We start from the raw sequence: 22,537 nt of genomic DNA on the forward strand, positions 1-22,537 counted from the left end.
CATAAAGAGCAAAGTATTTAAGGGGAGATAAATACCTCGCTCTTTATGCTATAGTATTTTTAGTAATTTCAACTATTTATTCTACGGCCATTCGGATTCAGTGGTCATTCTTAAACTTAAGATTTAGTGTAAAGAGCAAGGTATTAACGAGGGACAAACCCCCTCATATACATAATAAAAATTTAAGAATATAAGAGTTTGTTACGTAAGCTAATTCTTAAGTTACGTATATTTTTTACTAATAAAAACATTCGTTAAAAATTAAAATTAATAGTTGCCCTTTAAGTAACTGAAGAATTGCAGGGCAACTAGGCTTTCCCCATCCCTTATTTCTCAAAATCGTCTGATCAAAACTAAGAGAAAGCCATTTAGCCAAAAAAGGGATTAATATGCAAATTTCATTTTAATAATTTATATGGGGAGAGCCAAAATCAAACATGCATTAATTCAAAAACGTTCAGGAATTGCATAAAAAAAAACTAGTTTTTTTAAACTGAAAGTAAGGAGCGACATTAAAACTTAAAACGAACAGAAATTACTCCGTATATGAAATGGGTTGCCCCCTCCGCAATCCCTCGCTCTTTACGCTAAAGTTTGACTCTTTGCCACAATTCTGCTTTTTAAAACAATTAAAAGCTTAATTAACTCTATAACGCCCGAACCGTGGTTGCCAATGGCCCATTCAGAATTGTTTAATCTCGTGCCAATTTTGGCATTGAAGTCACCACCGATTACGAGGATATCCTTGAGAGACATTTTGTTCAGTGTCAGTTGGAGGTCGGCATATAATTTTCCTTTCAAGTCGTCAGGGGTGTCACGAATAGGGGCATATGCAGATAGTATTGTCAGGCTATTACTCTGACCTTTTAAACGGGCCATCACAATTCTGTCAGACACTTCTTCATAGTCCATGAGTCCTGATGCGATCTTGGATGTCATAATTATTCCCACTTCTGCGAGGCCGGATCCATCCATTGGGCCATAATTGAACATAATGACCTTTTTACCCGAAGGGGCTATTAGGTCAATTGTCGTTTATCCATCCAATCTTCTCTCACAAAAACAGAGTATGTCTAGGCTATATAGAAAAATTCTTCAGCTACGAAGGCTTGCTTTAGTGAACATTTGATGGGACAGAGTTTCCAGCAGCCGATATTCAGGCATTGTCTCCTTGATAAGATGATAGCTAGCTCGCTGTTTGACGAAGTCGCCAGCCTCGACGCATCGCTTAAAGTTGGGAATGCCGTAGCTAAATTCGCTCTCATAGTAGACATATTCACACAGTTCTGGATATTTCTTCGGTATCATTAACCACAGGGTTCCAGTCCTGCGGGTCACCCGGAGTACGTTGGCGCCTCGCTTGGCGTGACGCTAGGTGACGTTTACACCCTTTCGCCGCTATGAGGTGTGCTGGTGGGTTTGCTCTACTGCCTAGGGACGGAAGGGGGGAGCATCCTTGCCGGCATCGCCACCACCGCCGTGGCAATTTACAAGGTTAGCTTCCACCTTTGGTCCCTCTTAGAACCATCAAAGCCTTAAGGAGAGGGTCTTCATGCACTTTTACGTTTATTATGAAAATTATTCAAGATTAAAATTACTAGATAAAACAAATTATTAGTTAATTGACAAACTTGCAATTTCAGCTTTTGGAAAGACCAACTGTCTTGTTGCATTTTTGCCATTAATGTTCCAACTTTATTCACATATCAACAGAAATCTTATTTTCTTTCGATTCCAAAAATATCACTTTTATTGCATAATTTCCATTATGTGAAGCACAAATTTAAATTTCAATTTTTTTCGTCAGACATCAAAGTGAAATTCTCCCAGACATATTTTTAGTGTCAAAAACGCATTTAGGGGAAGATCAACCACTAACATTGTGGGTAATCACCTGTTTTGGCTCCATCCCTTGATAATATAACAAGAAATTAGTCCAGCCAATATTGCGTAAATATAGGAGATACCGTGGAATTAACGCGCTGAGCATCTACAGGTTTTTTGTGTTTGAATTTTTACGAACAAAAATCATTGTCAAATTTACTTAATTAGTTTCCGCTTTTTTTCGTGGTTCAGCGTGACAACAATGGTGAATTTCGCTCTTGGCTTGTAATCTTCATAATTTTGTAACAACCAAAAGAATAATCGTATAAAATTGGTTTCCAGGTTTGAATATACTTAAGATGGAACCAGGGGGCAAAATAGGTTTTCAGTTTCTTGTCCCTTGGTTCTCCAAAGTTTAGTTGACGAAGATGGATTTTTACTTACCGTCATTACCGTGAAGGTTCTGAAACAGTTGGCTTGAAATTTCAATGCTCTTATTACCGAATCGCGTTGAAAATGTCAAGTCTATTTTCTTAAAGCCATAGATTGGGGGGGCAGGTTACTTGTGTATTATACAAAAAACACTCCAGAATTTGGATCGCGAAGGGCAGATAGGTCAATAACCGGTTGGTTTGCAATGCATAGTGATAGAATATAGTGTCTCACCATAGATGTTAAAATTAAGATTTGGGAATTTGCCAAGGACCGAAGGATACACCATGGACAGACACACCGTAACTTTGTACTCTTACGAGAAGCAACATCTTGCAACAAATTTTGTCACAAAATGTCACTCTGTCAGATTAAAAGACGGAGACGGTGACAGCTGTGGAGATATTCGCTGCTCCGCTTCAAGACATGTTTTGTTTTGTCAAAAAGGTTTATGGCTTCTTAGCAGGGCCGTATCCAGGATTTTTGTTCCGGTGAGGGGAACTTTTTGTTGTGTCTTTTACAAAAACAACTAAATAAAGCATGAAAATGTGTTTTTATGCATTTTCTTATGTTTTTATGAGTTGGACATTTTTTTTTTTGGGGGGGGGGGGTTCAAAACCCCATAATCCTTGTCCTGAATACGGCCTTGCTTCAAATACCTAAAACACTGGATAGTCTATCACGAGGCTATCAAACTTCAAATTTTTCACGCCACATAAATTCAAAACAAAAATGTATGTACCATCTTGTACACATTGCGACATTAAAAATCAATGCATCCTTTGTGGAGTATGTATAATCAGAAACTAAACGTTCATTTTAACTATGCCCTTAAATCTCTTTTACATTCAGTTTGGACAATTTTTTAATTTTTCCCTGTGAAAAGTGTAGCCTACTATATTCACACTGGATTTTTTTTGTTCAACAAAAAGAGAATCTTACTTTCACAAAACTTTCCCTGTGAAGCAAGAGAATAAGTGGTAAAGAAGACTCGTCTGAATATTTTAATTTAAAATAGATTTCTAAATCTAAGACTTATTGTCCTGCTAAAAAAACAAACAAACAAGTTTTCTCAACTGAAAGCAAGGAGCAACATTAAAAACTTGAAACGAACAGAATGTCGTCCGTATAGGGAGGGGGGCTGTCCCTTCCTCAACCTGTGCTCTTTACCCTAAAGTGTTTAAGCTCTTTAAAAAATTTCTCAATCAAATTCAACAGCCTTTGTGTTCAAGCAGTCTTTCTTAAAGAATTGCGACAAAATCAAACTCAAGCGTAAAGAGCTAAGATTGATGAAGGGACAACCCTTCTGAAATACAGAATGCTCTGTTTGTTTTAAGTTTTAATGTTGCTCCTTGCTTTCAGTAAAAAAACTAGTTTTTTATTTAATTTATCACCGTTTTTCAAATCAGGCCACGAAATCCCCCTCCTGTGAAAAATTTCCGCTTGAAAATTCCCTCCGGAAACTTTTCTGTCCATGAAACATTCTCCCCCTGGACCCCCCTCCCCCCCAAAAAAAATTATCTATTTTTGCAAATAACAAATACCATAGGCTATGGGAACAATGGGCAAATTACCTAACTTAAAGCCCTTTCCACAAGGGCTCTGGGGATCATGCCCTCCCCATAAGTATAATTATTGGACATTTCAGCTATTCGGAATCAAAAGGCCGTCTCAAAATTCTAATCATATATCATAAGCAAAAAAGGCCGAGGGAAGGGGCTTGTGGCCCTCCACTCTTTTTCGTCCCTTAAAAAGGACCCAAGAACTTTTGATTTCCGTTGGAGTGAGCTCTCTCTCAATCTTCTAGGACCATTAGTTGGATATGATCACCCATGGAAAAACCCCCAGCAAATTAACATGCATCCGTGATCTTTCTTCGGGCAAAAAAAAATCCACATTTTTGTAGATATGAGTTTAAAACTTCTACAGTAGACTTCTTTGATATGCTGAATCGGATGGCACGATTTTTACGTAGATATCTTGACTTATGGGCGTGTTTCCCCCCGTTTTCGAACATCAGGTAAATTTTCTCATGCTCGTAATTTTTGATAGGTGATATTAAACTTAACGAACTTTATATATTTGGACATTTTGGATTCAGCATAAAAGGCGAATTCTTGTGATGTATTTACAGTTATCAAAATAGCATTATGACATTATAGCAGTATAGGAAGGAGCTAACTTTATCTGCTATCAAAATCCCTTTTTTTAGAGTTTCGGTTACTATTTGGCCGAGTCGCTCCTTATTTACAGTTCATTACCACGAACTGTTCTATTTTATGTAATATTTTCCAATTGTCACAGAGGCTGCCGGTTTGCCCCTAAGCCAGTCTTGTGTCAGTTAGTAGTTGAAGATCTAATATGATTAATCAGAACGTTTTTACTTTTTAAGTATAGTTTTTGTAATATGGATGAAGAAAAATAGTGATCAACATGGTAAGACGTTTTAGACCTTATGAAATAGGTCCTATAGCAAATTACAAGAACAGTCTTGAATACTAATAGCTAAGGCTGCCATTATTGACCATTAAAATAACGCTGGATCATTTAAAGCGAAAGGATAAACAGAAGAGTCCATTTGTCTTTCCACAAACGTTTGCGATAGATTTCCATATGCGCTTAAATAAGGAAATGCTTCCTGACAAACGGATATAAGAGGCGTATAAGAACCTTGAGTTTGAGACTCAAGAAGAAGATATTTTGAAATCTAATACAGCGAAATGCTTGAATACATTTAGCGGGAACTATTCAGCTTGGGCTTTAAAATGTTGGAAGTATACGTAATTTGTACTGATATATCCGCTGTTTATATTTTCTTGCATGTAATGTGATATTTTCTTGCATGTGATCTTGTCTATAAACGGCTTAGGCAACCTAGTAAGTAAAATTATCTTATCGCTGACAATTCATATAAAAGACCCATATAAAAAATCCCGAAGAATAATAGCCCCAGCAGAATACGTTTGGAGCTTCGTTCTTTGATGAGGACTGAGGCTTAGGTCAACAAATGATAGTATGATGTCAATGCAAAAAATGCGTTGGAGTTTAAATGTGGGTGTGAACCTCGTCGGATACCTCTGATTCATAATCATTCAGGTTGACGGGTTCGTGAGAAGATGGCTCATTTTGAGCGTTGGGCATGAATAATCAGAATACCGAAGAGTTTATCAAGAGCCGCATTTTAACGAAGAAGGAGCCATGTGTGGCTTGCGATCTGCCGACTTCTGACCCCTCACCTAGTCCATTACTACGCAACTAGAGTGTTAATTTTTCATATGTGTATCTTATTAATGTATTTTCTTTGTCTGTTTTATATATTCGTCATTTCTAGCTATTTTCTGAATTTTAGGCAAGCTTTTCCGACGGGGGAAAGAGTCACATTTACTGGGAAGGAGTGTTTGTGTCAAAAATGCTCACTAATTCCTGTTGTAGAATCCCGCTCACCACAGAAAACTTCGAGTCCTACACATACTGCCCCGTGTAAGTGTTTCACTTCCAATATATTTATAAGTTACCATGGTATTGAAATTCTAACTATGAAAAGTATTTAAGTTGCTTATTGGTAAAGTTCTAAGCTACTTGTTGGTACAAGTGAAACAAGATTCTGCCTATGAACCTTGATGGGATATGAGGGACCAAAAGAAAAAAAAAATTATAGAAAAGTCAAGTTTAAGTATAAAACCGAGACTTGCATTTACAGTGAAGAGTATATCACGCACTAAATTTAATAATAAAAATTCAAATGTTTTGAGAATTCCACTGTATTTTGAAAGTATGAGAGAAAGGGACGTTGTTTCTCTGGGATAGCGAAATCCGTCCTAAATAAAAAAAAATATTATGCTTGACAAATGGTCCACATAGTGCAGGTGCCGATCTCCTGATTCTCTGCCTTTGACAGGGAGGGCTCTGCCTGGCTGGGGCCAATCATTGGATGCTTCCTAAAGAAGCCACAAGAATTTGTCCAAAGATCTGACGGTACTTATGTATTATAGTCCCTCCACTTAAGAAGTGAGGGTAGGTTAATCCCAATGAAATATATCTAAATAGGATGAAAATATAATAGTTCAGTTACAAAATTTGGAAACTACAACAAACTATTTTGGAAAGCAAGTCTCCCAGAACGCGTCATATTTAATACCTAACTTAACCAAAATACCAACTGTAGCCTATATTAAATATTTAATTAAAATATACCTATATAGTAGTTTATCTCACTGTGTCTAAGCTAATTGTCTCTGAATGAAGAGAGAAAACCGGTTTTACGCAGACAGATCAGATCAAACTTTTTGAATGGTGTCGCTATTATACATAAGTATCGATCCCAGCTATAGTTGTCTTACGATTTGTAGCTACTATGACGAATCTGACAAGAAATTGGAAATTCTCAGATCCCAAATGCATTACAAGGCTTTTTAATGTTATGTGTCTAGCGTAGAACGTTTTTGAATGCTGCTTAATTTGGGATAAATTATCGACAATTTATTCAAGCTAAAAGTCATCCATTTCATAACAAAACTGATTGAGTGATGGTAAGAAAAGCCATAGGTAGTTGTAGGTAGAATTGAGTTTCCAAGACGGAGCTGAAGTAAAACTTCTACATCAACTTAAAAAGACACGTTGTAGGCGTTTTCGATTAAATGTCTTTTATTTTCACGAGCTGACGACGGACTAAAACAAGAATTTGAATAAATTTACCGGGTTTTAATTTTAATTAATTAAAAAAAAAAGTTTGGGTACTTGTCGGTTATTGAAAACACACCCAAGAAGTCAAGTTAGGTTAATCCTAACGAAAAATAACAAAACATGATGATAAAATGATACTTTGGAACCATGTTTTTGACCCAACCTAGCGTAACCTAACCTAGCCCCCACCCTACTCCTAATATGCAAGTATATATCCCAAATTATACAAGTCCAATGCATTCTGTATAAGCCTAGTGCATTGAATCATAAAGCACTTGTTTTGTTGCTGTGAAACCGGTTTTCTGAGATGTAACCTAAGCGTAATTCTTGATTATATTTCCAATAACCGACCAAAGTACCAAAAGTTATTTTGAATGAAAGTAAGGTAAACTTTAAAACTATTAGAAGTTATTCCATATATGATGGGGGTTGCCCCCTCTTCAATCTGTATATGAGGGGGGAGGGTTGCTCCCTCCTCAATTGCTCGCTCTTTACGTTACAGTTCGACTTTTTGTCCTAATTCTTTGAGACATACTCCCGAAACACAAGGGCCGTTTAATTGGAATAATAATATTTTTTTAAGTACTAAGAAACTTTAGCGTAAATATCACGAGATTGAGGAGAGAGTAACCGCCCTCATGTACGGAGCAATCTCTCTTCATTTTAAGTTTTAATGTTGTTCTTTACTTTCAGTTGAAAAAACTTTTAAAAAATTAATTTCTGATCTTTTTCAAATGTAGCCGGGAAATGCCCTTAGGCTTCGTGGAAAATTACCCCCGAAAAATCTTCACCCTGACAGACCCCCCCACCCCCGTAGAAAATCCCTCAAGCCATTTATGTATATTTTCCAATTCAAAATACTATAAGTAAGCTACGGGCAAATTCTGTAACTTACATTTTGTTAAAAATAGTTCAAAGATCATATAAAAGATACTCCTGGGTTGCCAGAACGCCCCAGGGCACAAGGGCAGGTGTTGTAAGTTATACACTAGAGGCATATATGGGTCTTATAGAAGGGATGCTCGTATAAACTTCAGAGAGAGCCCATTTGATTGGAAATTGAGAGTTCTAGTTCATTTTTTAAGAGTCAAAACAGATTAGAAGGGAACCAGTCTACCCCCCTGTGCCCATCTTTCCCCAAACCCATCCGATAAATTTTTTGAGATAACCATTTTGTTAAAAATAGTTCAAATATCAGATAATAAAAACTCCGGGGTCGAAAAACCGCCGAGGGCCCGGGGGTAGGCTTCGTAAGTTATGTCCTGGATGCATATATGGTTCTTGTAAAATGAATGCTTGTATAAACTTAAGCAAGGGCCCATTTGATTGGAAATTGAAAGTTCTAGTTTACTTTTCAAGAGTTGAAAGATATTAGAGGGCGACTAGCCCCTACCGAGCCCTTTTTTTCCTATTAGATACGATAAAAATTTTCAGACAGCCATTTTGTTAAAAATAGTTCAAACATACCATAATTAAAACTCAGGGGTTGACACAATCCTCCAGGGCCCGGGGGAAGGCATTGTAAGTTATGCCCTGGGGGTATTTCTGGTTTTATAGAAGGGATGCTCATACAAACATTAGAGAGGACTCATTTGATTGGAAACCGAAAGTTCTAGTTCCTTTTAAAGAGTCAAAAGAGATCAGAGGGCAAATTGCCCCCCTACGTCCTTTTTTGCCCAAACCCATCCGATAAAATATTTTTAGATAGCCATTTTATTAAGAATAGTTCAAACTTCAGATAGTAAAAACTTTAAGGCCGACAGAACCTCTCAGGGGCCGAGGGAAGGCGTTGTAAGTTGTGTCCCTGGGGCGGATAAGGTTTTCTCAAGGAGTGGTTGTATAAACATTAGAGGTGGCTCATTTCATTGGAAATGGAAATTTCTATTTACCTTTTCAAGAGTCACCAAAAGAAATCAGCAGGCATATACCCCCCACCCTGTTTTTCCAAAATGTATCCGATCAAAATTTGGAGATGGCCGTTTTGTTTAAAATATTCCAACGCTCAAATGACAAAACTTTGGAGTTAACGAACGCCCCTCCCCCACCCTGAAGCTCGGGGAAGGGTTTTAACCTATGCCCGGTGGGCATCTAAAGTTTTTTGGAAAAGGTGGTCATATAAACTACGAAGGGGACTCAAATGCTTAGAAATAGAAAGTTTTAGTTCCCCTTTTAAGATTCAAAGGTGATCCAATTGTAACTAGCCCCCCCCCCAACCTTAAGGCTATAAGGCTCTAATTGTTTGTGTCTCTAGAGGCCATTCATATGCAAGGGGCGGTGTTATAAACTCCTGAGTGGGCTCATTCAATTGGCAATAAAAATTTCTAATGCCCTTTTAAAGAGTCAAACGTGATTGGAGGGTATCAAGTCCCTCCCCCTTTCCATGCCCTCTTGTCCTCAAACGCATTCAATAAAAATTGTAAGATGGCCATTATGTCCGAAATAGTCAAGAAGTTAAGTAATTAAAATAACTATTCTCGGGGGGTTGACAAAACCTCCCACTGCCCCCAGGGCAAGGGCTGTAAGTTATGCAAGCTGTCCATTGTTCACATACAAGGTTTTTATTTAAGGGGTAATCGTATAGACTTCGGGAAAGCTTCGTTCGATTTAAATTGAAAGTTTTAGCTCCATTTTTAAAAGTTAAGAGTAATCAGGCAGTAGTCAACTCCTCCCCCCACGTCTTTTTTCCTAAATGTTTTTGATCAAAATTTTGAGTTAGCCATTTTGTTCAAAATCGTCCAAATGTCAAATAGCTATGGTTCTGGGTTTGAATCCTTCCATAGCCCTGGTGGAAAGGGCTATAAGTTATACTAGCAGCCCATCGTTAACATATAAAACTTCTATGGGTGGGGTTGTCGCATAATATTTGGAGGAAGTTCATTGAATCGGAAATCGAAATTTATTTTGCCCTTTTTAAGGATCGAAAATGATTAAAAAGTAACACCCCCTCCCCCTTTGTGCCTTTTCCTCCCAAATGCATATTATCAAATTTTTATTAGTCATTTTGTTCAAAATAATCCTTAATTCAAATAGCTATAGCTTAGGGGTTGAGAAATCCTCCATAGCCCCCAGGGAGAGGATTGTAACTTACGTAAGTTGCCCATTAATAGAATATGAGTTTTCTGTGGATGGATGGTCGTATTAACTTTAAAGGGGGCTCATTTTATCGAAAATTGAAACTTTTAATTCTTTTTTTGAGAGTCAAAAGTAATCAATGGGCAAGTAGTCCACGCCCCACTTTCCCAAAGGGTAGCTGGTTAAAATTTTAAGAGAGGCATTTTATTCAAAATAGTTCATAGGCCAAATAAGTATAGTTCCGTGTTTGAAACTCACCCGCTCCCAGCCCCGGGGAAATGACGCTTAGTTGGAACTTGCTTATTGTTACTTTGATACTTATGTTTACTTTGATACCTTGTTTACCTATATGCTTTCTTTACTTTGGTACTTTGATACTAGTTTTGGTAATTTGATGAAGGTTTGAATTTGAAAAAAATATTTTTAAATATAGTATTTTCTAAAAACTTGACACTTTTTGCAATAAAAAAGAACAACAATTAAATAAAAAAAAATATATATGAAAAAGAAGTATCTGTTAATATCTGAAAAAGAAGTTTTTCAAAGATCATATTAAAATTAAAATCAGCAGATACAAATAGCTGTTAAAATTCAAACTATAAACGACAAGAAATAACTATCAAAGAATAAATGTTACCCGAAGTGAACGGAAATTAAATAAACAATCGGTAAAATTCCAGTTAATTGACTTCTTGCTATTTCGGAAAGCGTTTAGGTTAGGAAAATGAAACTTTCAGGGATGGGTCTACAGGCTAAAATATGTCCCGGGAAGGTATTTTAAAGTACCAACCTCCACTCCTTCTCCCTGAAATTTGCCTACATGACAGGTTTTATACCTATTGAAATTTTGACAAAACAACATTTTACCTCAATTTTCAGTTACTAGTTGCTTTTTTTCTGCCTTTAGTTTTGAAAATGCAATTCCTCTTATTTGAGCAGAATTTTGAGCCATATCAATGTTTTTTTTTTTCAAAATTTAGGAAATGTATTTGCATATCTTTAAAACCTTATAAAATGGAATTGAGCAAAGTTATGAAGCTGAAAACAAATTTTTTGTACTTCAATTAAGCAGAAGATCTATTTTGCTAGGTTTCACTTTTATAACACATATATTTTTAAAGGTCATCAAAGGCCAGGGCCCTCTAGAGGGAGAAGGAGTGGAGTTTAGTCTGTAGATTCATCCCTGAAAGTTTCATTTCCCTAACCTAAACCCTTTATGAGATAGCAAGAAGTCAATTAACTAGAATTTTACCAAACAATCATAGCAAAAAAAAAACATAGAAATACTAATATAAATGAATAAATTACAAGAATTTACTATTAAAGAATAAATGAAACTCAAAACGAACAGAAATTAAATAGATAGTCGTAACAAACAAACATACAATAGGTACTAATATGAATGAATAAATAGATCTTAAAACGAATGAAATTTAAACTGATTATGCAATCAAGCTTCAAACGAACAAAAATCACTTCAAACAAGAGTTTGGGTTTTGTCTCCTCCTCTCAAAGTTTAAAACCTACTTCGTCATTGGCGCTTTAATGAAAACTATATGTCTTGGAAGACTTGGAAAGTACAAACAAAATCATTGTACATAATTTTCAAAAGGAAACTTTTTATTTGCTTTTTGAAGCCTCGAAGACGCAAGCGTAAAGGATGGTGCCAACTCCCCTGATTTTAATCAAATTTGAATATACGTTTTTCTTTGAATGGTTTGGTTTTCTCGATTGAAAGAAAAAAAGAAGGTTACATCTGCTATCAAAACTGTCAACCAAAGGCATTTAATTGTGTTAGTCAGAAAGGAGTTTTGATTTATGGTCCTCAATTGGTTTCATATCTTGGGAACACCTGGTACAAACTGAGATTACACGACAATTACTTAGTGCCAGTCACAGAAAATTAGCTGGAAGTGGACTCTGCTTGGAAAAGATATTTAATTTTGTATTATTCCCAGATATTTCAAGCAGATACAATTTACGGGCATGATACGACATTTTAGTCTCCGTTGCAAAAAGATTAGTAAACTTTGTCATTGAGGGCTTGATTATTCAATGTTCTGCTTTTCCCCCTGTAAAATCTAATTTACATTTTGGTGTTGCTTTCTCTATTATCATAGCTTGAGTCTTCAGTACGCTTGATTGACATGTAAATTTGCAATCATGGCCAGTGCATTAGTACTGCCTTTATAGGCAGCAAGTTTCAAGTCCAACAGAAATGTTGATATTGCTGTTTTGTTCAAGATATTTTGATGGTCTAAAAACCGTGCCTGTGGATATGATTTGACCCCTATAGTCCATGGGGCAAAGTATGTACATTATGTAAGCTGCCGATTGTTGCATATAGGTTTTGTTATTAGGAAAGGGTGCAAGTTTGATGCTGGATTTCGGAAAAGACTTTGGGTATTAAGGTAAAACTTTAGGGAAATGCTGAGGGGAATGTTCAATTTAATTGAAAACCACCATGTGCATGCATGTTGTCAAAAGGGGATGCAGTGTCTGAGGAATGCCTGACAATGTCGAGTTGAAACTTTCAGGACATGGCGAGGAGATGTTGATCCAGTCTAAAGATACTTTGAGATCGTCATAAAGGTGTATCCAATATCCTAGGAATATATAGAGTACTAGCTGTTGGGGTGGCGCTTCGCGCCACCCCAAAACCTAGTTGATGGGGCGCTTCGCGCCCCCCCAAGCCCCCGCACGTGTAAGTCGTTACGTGTCATATTAGTTACGCGCCATTGTAGTTGTGTCCCTGTGTCCCACCTGTGAAAATATATATATATATATATATATATATATATATATATATATATATATATATATATATATATATATATATATATATATATATATATATATATATATATATATATATATATATATATATATATATATATATATATATATATATATATATATATATATATATATATATATATATATATATATATATATATATATATATATATATATATATATATATATATATATATGTTTTTAACTGCGTAAAACTTGCGAATATACAACATTCTTCGCTGTCCCATTGTCTGTACATATAAATAGATTGTCAGGTTGCCCTTGAGCTTTGTTGATGGTGATTGCTAATCAAACATTCCCTGTGTCCCCATCGTCATTTATATATCCCCCCTGTGCCCCCCGGCGTCCCCGTTGTAGTTGTGTCCCTGTGTCCCAGTCGTCATTTGTAGTCGACAAACATGACGTCAGTCGACACACAAGCATGACGTCAGTCGACACCACGTCCCAGTCGTCATTTGTGTCCCGGTGTCCCAGTCTGTAATTTCTCTTTGAGTGTCCCGGTCGTCATTTATATTTTCTGTGTCCCGGTCTGTATATACATTCGTTTTTGAATTGGTAAATGATTAAATAAATTTTTAGTTTTTCTCCTTTTTTTCTTTTTAGTTTTCTTTTTGGTTTTTACCTCTTTTTAGTTTTTCTTTCTTTTTTTTCTTTTTAGTTTTTTTTGTAGTTTTTACCTTTTTTAGTTTTTTTCATTTTTATTTTTAGTTTTTTTTTTTAGTTTTCTTTTTCTCCTTTATTTTTCAGTTTTTTTCCTTTTTTAGCTTTTTTTTCTTTTTCAGTTTTTAGTTTTTTTTAGTATTTTCTTTTTAGTTTTTTATAGTTTTTACCTTTTTTAGTTTTTTTCTTCTTTTGTATTAATGCTAAAGCCAAGGTTCGAACCTGGAACCTCTCGGACCTAGAACCTGGAACATAACGCTTTACCAACTCAGCTACTTCGGCTTGAATACATTTACCTTTTTTAGTTTTATTTTTGTTTTTGTTTTTTTTTTTAGTTTTCTTTTTCTCCTTTATTTTTCAGTTCTTTTCCTTTTTTTAGTTTTTTTTCATTTTTAGTTTTTAGTTTTTTTTATTAGTTTTTAGTTTTTTTTTTCTTTTTAGTTTTTTTGTAGTTTTACCTTTTTTTTTAGTTTTTTAGTTTTTTACCTTTTTTTTAGTTTTTTAGCTTTTTAAGTTTTTTTAGTATCTTCTTTTTAGTTTTTTTTTGTAGTTTTTTTTTCTTCTTTTGTATTAATGCTAAAGCCAAGGTTCGACCTGGAACCTCTCGGACCTAGAACCTGGAACATAACGCTTTACCAACTCAGCTACTTCGGCTTGAATACATTCGGTTTTCAATCGGTATATGATGAAATAATTCAGACGTCATATGCGGACAGACAGACAGACACACAAACAATCAACTTATTTTTATAGATATAGATATAGAATGTAAAATTGAAACATTCAGGGCATGTTGAGGGGGATGTTGAACTGCGTCAAAAGACACTGTTTGCATCGATATTGTCAAATTGTGTATCTTTATTACCTTGGAAGAAAGTAAGGGTTTTAGTTTGAAACTTTCCGTGAATTCTGAGGGGGAGTGTTGAGCTAAATCAAAAGACGCTATGTGGATTCACGTTTCAAAAACTTATGTCTGCGACATTTGAGGAACGGCCGAGAGTTTCAAGCTGAAACTCTCAGGGAGTGTTAAGAGGGATGCTGAGCTAAACCAAAAGACACTATATGTACCGTGGTTGTCAAAAAGCTATATATGCAATATTCATGTGCAGCTGAGGGTTAACTGCTTAAGGGGCCCATCTGAAACTTCTAGGAAATATTGAACGGGGAAAGTAACTACGAATGAGAGTTTGGCAACCGCTCCCTTCCTCCTCCCCTAACTATAAAAGCCTAAAGCCTACTTAGTCATTTGCGTGTCATTGAAAACTATTCACAAGCTCAGCAATTCAGCATTTTATTTCACTCTAATTTTTATTTTTGTTTTCAATGTTTTAATAAGTACAAAAGAAAATATTCATAATATAATTAGTTTTCGGTAAAGCGCAAATGACGTAGTAGGTTTTAGACTTTTACAGTTAGGAGAGGGGAAAGGGGGCAGTTGCCAAACTTTTACTTGTAGTGATTTGTGTTCGTTTTAAGTTTCATTTGAATATTCAATTAAGTTTTACTTCTTTTAAGATTTATTCATTCCTTTATATTTTGTACCTGTTGGTTGTTTTTTGCATATGATTGTTTATTCAATTTCTGTTTGTTTCGGGTTTCACTCATTCTTTAATTGTAATTAAAAAAAAAAAAAAAAAAGTTTTTTCAACTGAAAGTGTGGAGTAACATTAAAACTTCAAACGAACATAAATTATTACGTAGGCCTATGTGAGGGGGTTCGCCCCCCTGTCGATACCTTACTCTTTGCGCTAATTTTGTTCCAATTCTTTATGAAAGGCACCTGAATCACAAAGGCCGTTTATTTAGAATAAATAGCCCTTTTGAAAGTACTGAAAAAACTTCAGCGTATAGAGCTATGTATTGACAAAGGAGCTAACTCCCTCATATACGTGATAATTTCTGTTCGTTTTAAGTTTTAATGTTGATTCTTACTTTTAGTTGAAAAAAAATGTTTTTTTTGTTTAATTTCTGATCGTTTTTTTAAATAATACTGGGAAATCCGGCGCCCCCGTCGTGGAAAAACTATCTTTCCCCATGAAAAATTCTTCCATGGAAAAATCCTTCCTCGTAACCGCCTCTCCTGAAAGTTTCAAGTTAATAACCTTACGTGTTCTTAAAATATTGCAGATAGGCCTTTTGTATAACTTGGATACAGATAGTTTATTTTTATTTAGCTCAACATTCATCTCAATTTTGCCCCAATGATATCCACTACGCTATCACAAGGTAATGCTCTTAGATTATTATTATTTAAGAATTAACGACGCTTCTTGACTACTAAGGTCCCTGCGTCGGCCCTGCAGTGCATTCCTGCAGCGTGATTCGATCTCTGGGTCCCGTATTACCAAGCTAAGGTCAAATCCACTGCGCTACCACAGGACTAATGCTCTTAGCCTTTTTGGACACACCTAGGTTTAAATATTCCCGCCTTTCCCGGGATTTAATGATAAATCCCGCATTAAAAAAAAAAAAATTGACAAATTGCGTAATTTACTTTCTTTTCCCCTAAGGCTATGAAAGCGTGGCAGCCCCAAAGCCATTGTCATAGATCTTATGACTATTTCGAATAAAATGGCTTTTTAAAGAACAAATTGCATAATTTACTGTCCTTACCCTGGGGGCTATGGGAGGCATTGGATCCCTTGGGGCATAGTTTCTAAATGTTCAGACTATTTGGAACAAAATCGTTTTTTTTTCAAAATTTTGCTCAGTAATGAGAGAAGGGGACATATAACAAGAGCAAGAGGGACTTGTTGCCCTCAGATAGCTCCTCAGCATCCCCTCATCACCCCCTGAGATTTTCAATTTCATACCCTCAGCCTTTCTCTAGATCCGTGATTCCCAACATGGGGCATAGGCCCCACCAGTAGGCCATGGCAATATTTTGGTGGTTCATTGATAGGACCTCTACCCTTCTCATGTCTATACTTTAGAGCTTTAATCTTGAAAAAAAAACAACATGTGAATGGTGTCACATTCAAATGCATTTAAAGAGCAATAAAGATAAATGTTAGTATTGCACAGACGCATATATTATATAAAAGGTGTTGTATTCAGACAAAATTTGCTATTAGAATATTAGTATTTTTTTTATTAGTAGTATTTCACAGTATTTTTCATTAGTATGTGCCAAGAGGACGGCCCGAAAAAGATCACAAGTTCATGGCCTGTTAAGCTTTCTTCAGGCGAATGCACGAAAGATTTTGAATAGCAAAATTTGAGTATCATGATTTTATAAATGCATAGGTGGGACATAGTTCAAAATTAGTTGGAACCACTGCTCTACATATTTATTATGCGTCCTTTTGAAAACGAACACGCACACAGTGTGTTTTATTTTGTTCGGTATCCCTCTCCAAAACTATGGTGGGGGGCGGGGGTAGGTCATCACCATGGGAATAGTTGCTTCAGCTTTTGACTGTTTTTAACCAGATTTATATTTTAAAGTTTGGATCAAACATTTTTGAAGGGAGTGCAACTAAAAGGGGCGTGAAAGTGGGCTGTTGCCACTCTAACCACGTTTCTAAACCCCTCTCTAAACATGTTCTGAAAGTTTCAACGTAATACAATCAGCCGTTCTTAAAATAGTGCAGCTCCTTTTTGATAAATTAATTCGCATAAAGCCTTTCAGTTTAGTATAGCATACCTCTCAATATGTTCCAAAGTTCCACCTTATTTCTTTAGCCTTTTCAGATACAGCCCGAATCAAATATTTCCTCTATTCCTAATGATAAATCTTGCAAATAAGTAAATTATATAATTTACAATCTTTTCCTCGGGATAAAGGGGGGGGGGCATCCTTGGATGTATAGCTATTAGACCCTTTGACTAGTTTGAATAAAATAACAATTCTAAAATATCGATAAGTGCTGAACAGAGGGGCACCTAAAAGGACAAGGAGGGGGATTGGTTGCCCTCTAATTTCTCTTCAACATGCCTTGAAAGTTTCAACTTAATACCCTCAGTCGTTCTTTAGATATTGATCATATTCCCTTTTTTACAGTCAGCAAGTACATAGTGTGTTTTGACTATGTTCAGCATCCCTCTCAATATTTGTTTAAACTTTCACCTTAATACCCAGTGTTATTGGAGACCAAAGATTAAACATGCCCTCTTTTCCAATAAGAATCCATATATGTTAACAATAGACAACTTGTATTGTTTCCTTGCCCAGGAGCCAGGGGGTGTCGACCCAGGGGGCATAACAAAATCGATCTCTCAAAATTTTGACCTCGTGTATTTTTATGGCACTTGGTATTAACCAAGTGACATAGCAATCGCAAATTCTGTCGGTCTGTTGGTCCCGGTTTTGCTACTTTAGGCACTTCCAGGTAAGCTAGGACGGCAAAATTTGGCAGGCGTATCAGGGACCGGACCAGATTAAATTAGAAATAGTCGTTTTCTCGATTTGACCATCTGGGGGGAGTGGGGGGCCGGTTAATTCGGAAAAATAGAAAAAAATGATGTATTTTTAACTTACGAACGGTTGGTCGGATCCTAATGAAATTTGATGTTTGTGAGGATATCGTGTCTCAGAGCTCTTATTTTAAATCCCGACCCGATCTGGTGGCATTGGGGGGGGGCAGGGGGAAACCTAAAATCTTGGAAAATACTTAGAGTGGAAGGATCGGGATGAAAATTGGTGGGAAAAACAAGCACAAATTCTAAATACATGATTGACATAACCGGAACGGATCCACTCTCTTTGGGGTAGTTGGGGGGGAGGGCTAATTCTTAAAAAAATAGAAAAAATGAGGTATTTTTAACTTACGAACGGATGATCGAATCTCAATGAAATTTGATATTTAGAAGGATATCATGTCTCAAAGCTCTTATTTTAAATCCCGACCGGATCTGGTGACATTGAGGGGAGTTTGGGGGGGACCTAAAATCATGGAAAACGCTTAGAGTGGAGGGGTCGGGATGAAACTTGGTGGGAAAAAAAGCAGAAGGCTTAGATACGTGATTGAAATAGTTGGAACGGATCCGTTCTATTTGGGGGAATTGAGGGGGGGGGGTTAAATCTGAAAAATTAGAAAAAATGACGTATTTTTAACTTACGAAAGAGTGATCGGATCTTCATGGAACTTCATATTTAGAAGGACCTCGTAACTCAGATCTCTTATTTTAAATCTCAACCGGATTCAGCGTCATTGGGGGGGGCGGAAATCCTAGAAAATACTTAAAGTGGAGGGATCAGGATGAAACTGGATGGGAAGGATAAAAATAAGTCTAAGATACATGGCTGACATAACCGGACCGGATCCGGTCTATTTGGTAGAATTGGGGGGGGGGGGTAATTCGGAAAAATGAGGTATTTGTAACTTACGAACGGGTGATCAAATCTTTATGAAATTTGATATCTAGAAGGATATTGTGCTTTAAAGCTCTTATATTAAATTCCGAGCAGATCCTGTGATATTTGGGGGAGTTGGAGGGGGAAAGCGGAATTCTTGGAAAACGTGAAAATTGGGGTATTTTTATCTTACGAGTAGGTAATCGAATCTTAATGAAACTTGATATATAAAAGGATCTTATGTCTCGGATGCTCGATTTTCGACTCGAATTGAATCCGGGGCATAGGGGTTAGGAGGAGGGAAACAGAAATCTTGGAAAACGCTTAGAGTGGAGAGATCGGGATGAAACTTGATGGGAAGAATAAGCACAAGTTCTAGATACGTGATTGACATAATTGGAATGGATCCGTTCTCTATGGAGGAGCTGGTGGGTGTTAATTTGGAAAAATTAGAAAAATTGAGATATTTTTAACTTAAGAACGGGTGACCAGATCTTAATGAAATTCGATATTTGGAACGAATTCATGTCTCAGAGCTCTTATTTCAAACCAGATCTGTTGACATTGGGAGGAGTTGGAGGGGACATCGGAAATCTTGGAAAACGCTGAGAGTGGAGGAATCGGGATGAAAAATGTAAGGTAAGGTAAAGGATACGGCATTAGACTTTACAGTCCGTACCGGCGGTGCTGATCTCCGTTTCTTGGCCCTTCAGCCAGGAAGTGCAATGGGGGGGGGGGGGCTGGGGGCCAGCCATCCTGTGCTTTCGCACACCCTTCCTGTTTACCTTCCCCAGATTTCTCCAGGTACCCATTTAGAGCTGGGTCGACTCTGGCTAAGCTTACAGAATCACGCCACTGACCCCCGTCCCAAACTGAAGAATTGGGTACACCGGGATAGAATAAGCAAATGTCATAGATTCGTGATTAACGTAACCCTACTGGATTCGCTCTCTTTGGGGGAGCTGGGGGGAGGGGTTCAGGGCTTTGGCGAGTTTGGTGCTTCTGGACGTGCTAGGACGATGAAAATTGGTAGGCGTGTCAGGGAGCTACACAAATTGACTTGATAAAGTTGTTTTCCCAGATTCGACCATCTGGGGAGATAAAGGGAGAGAAAACATTGAAAAAAATTAGATATTTATAACTTACGAGTGGTTGATCGGATCTTATTGAATTTTGATATTTAGAAGGACATCTTGACTCAGAGCTCTTATTTTAAATCCCGACCGACATTAAGCCTCTGATTTTTCTTTTAAAGTAATCTATTGATTCTTAGAATTTTGTTAGAACTCATACCATATGAGCTCTTATCTCTTAGCTCTTCTGGCCTTGTCACAAGTGCCATATGAGCTCTTAGCTCTTGTTAGGGAAGAGGGAGCGAGGGAGGGGCTGGTTTCCCTCTGATCACTTCTGACTCTAAAAAAGAGCTCTTAAACTTTCGATATCTTATCGAATGAGCCTCCTCCAAAGTTTGTACGACCATCCCCTCCATAGAAAACCTCATATATTACCATGGGCAACTTGTATAACTTTCAGCCCTTTCTCTGGGGATTGGGGCTGAGACAGGGTTAGATGTAGGGGCATATGTTTCTGACCTTTGGACTATCTTGAACAAAATGGCTATCTCGTAATTTTGATCAGATCCATTTAGGGGTAAAGTATGAAAGTAAATGATTTTGGTTATGACAGTGCTAGTTTTGAAGCCGCATACCAGGCATAGGTTTTTCTCTGCTCGAATATGCATGTCCGGTTCGGAGACCTTATGTTGAGAGCAGTGCGTGCTTCTGACGCGAGCTGGAACTAGTTAAAAAATGGGAGCGGATCCGTTCCAATTATGTAAATCACGTATCTAAGACCTATGCTTATTTTTCCCACCAAGTTTCATCCCGATCCCTCCAATCTAAGCGTTTTCCATGATTTTAGGTTCTCCCACCCCAAACTCCCCCCAATGTCACCAGATCCGGTCGGGATTTAAAATAAGATCTTTGAGACAAGATATCCCTCTAAATAACAAATTTCATTGAGATCCGATCACCCGTTCGTAAGTTAAAAATATCGCATTTTTCCTAATTTTTCAGAATTAACCCCCCCCCCCCCAACTACCCAAAGAGAGCGGATCCGTTCCGGTTATGTCAATCATGTATCTCGGACTTGTGCTTATTTTCCCCACCAAGTTTTATCCCGATCCCTCCACTCTAAGTGTTTTCCAAGTTTTAGGTTTCCCCCTCCCAACTCCTCCCCAATGTCACCAGATCCGGTCGGGATTTAAAATAAGAGCTCTGAGACACGATATCATTCTAAATATCAGATTTCATTGAGATCCGATCCCCTATTCTTAAGTTAAAAATACCGCATTTTTGTACGTGCTTATTTTCCCCACCAAGTTTCATCCCGATCCCTCCACTCTAAGTGTTTTCCAAGATTTTAGGTTTCCCCCTCCTAACCCCCCCCCCCCCCCAATGTCACCAGATCCGGTCGGGATTTAAAATAACAGCTCTGAGACATTATGTCCTTCCAAACATCAAATTTCATTAAGATCTGATCAACCGTTCGTAACTTAAAAATACTTCAATTCTTCTATTTTTTCCGAATTAACGGGCCTCCACTCCTCTCCAGATGGTCAAATCGAGAAAACGACTATGTCTAATTTAATCTGGTCCGGTCCCTGATACGTCTGCCAAATTTCATGGTCCTAGCTTACCTGGAAGTGCCTATAGCAAAACCGGGACCGACAGAATTTGCGATTGCTATATGTCACTTGGTTAATACCAAGTGCCATAAACACGAGAATGTTCTCTCACTGGAAGCCTCACAGAGCAACGAGATAAAATATCAAACTAGAGTCACTGACATTCTAGAGTCTGAATGTTCTATATTTGTTATTAAATAAGAAAAAACTAATTTTTTTAGCTGAAAGTAAGGAACGACATTAAAACTTAAAACGAACAGAAATTACTCCATATATGAAATGGGTTGTCCCCTCCGCAATCCCTCGCTCTTTACGCTAAAGGTTTTAGTTGTTTTAAAAAGTAGAATTGTGGCAAAGAGTCAAACTTTAGCGTAAAGAGCGAGGGATTGCGGAGGGGACAACCCATTTCATATAAAATGTCAAAATTTTGATCCGTTGACTTCGGGAAAAAAATGAGCGTGTGAGGGGGCCTAGATGCCCTCCAATTTTTTTGGTCACTTAAAAAGGGCACTAGAACTTGTCATTTCCGTTAGAATGAGCCCTCTTTCGACATTCTAGGACCACTTGGTCAATACGATGTCCCCTGGGAAAAAGAAACAAAAACAAACAAATAAACACGCACCCGTGATTTGTCTTCTGGCAAAAAATACAAAATTCCACATTTTTGTAGATAGGAGCTTGAAACTTCTACAGAAGGGTTCTCTGATACGCTGAATTTGATGGTGTCATTTTTGTTAAGATCCTACGACTTTTAGGGGGTGTTTCCCCCTATTTTCATAAATAAGGCAACTTTTCTCAGGCTCGTAACTTTTGATGGGTAAGACTAAACTTGATGAAACTTATATATTTAAAATCAGCATTAAAATGCGATTCTTTTGATGTAGCTATTGATATCAAAATTCAATTTTTTAGAGTTTTGGTTAATATTGAGCCGGGTCGCTCCTTACTACAGTTCGTTACCACAAACTATTTGATCTTTTACTGACCTATGTAATAAGTAGTAATTTATCTTTTAACAATTGGTTTGGGTATTTGTTTGAAGGTTAAAACTATTTAAGCTGTTTTTT

The 22,537-nt window shown here is 37.1% G+C and overlaps 1 protein-coding gene across 12 annotated transcripts in view; it reads left to right on the plus strand.

Moving 5' to 3' along the window:
* Positions 1-22,537, plus strand: part of LOC136030154 (actin-binding LIM protein 2-like) — a 123,972-nt gene that overhangs the window by 41,423 nt on the left and 60,012 nt on the right. For all 12 annotated transcript variants that reach the window (XR_010618199.1, XR_010618200.1, XR_010618201.1 and 9 more), the window contains exon 4: positions 5,606-5,736. Coding sequence is in view for 9 of the 12 variants with exons in the window: in XM_065708868.1 (XP_065564940.1) it covers positions 5,606-5,736 (131 nt within the window). In the remaining 3 variants the exon portion in view is untranslated. The remainder of the gene's footprint in view (positions 1-5,605; positions 5,737-22,537) is intronic.

Source organism: Artemia franciscana, chromosome 8 (assembly GCF_032884065.1).
Source record: "Artemia franciscana chromosome 8, ASM3288406v1, whole genome shotgun sequence".
Lineage (NCBI taxonomy): Eukaryota > Metazoa > Arthropoda > Branchiopoda > Anostraca > Artemiidae > Artemia > Artemia franciscana.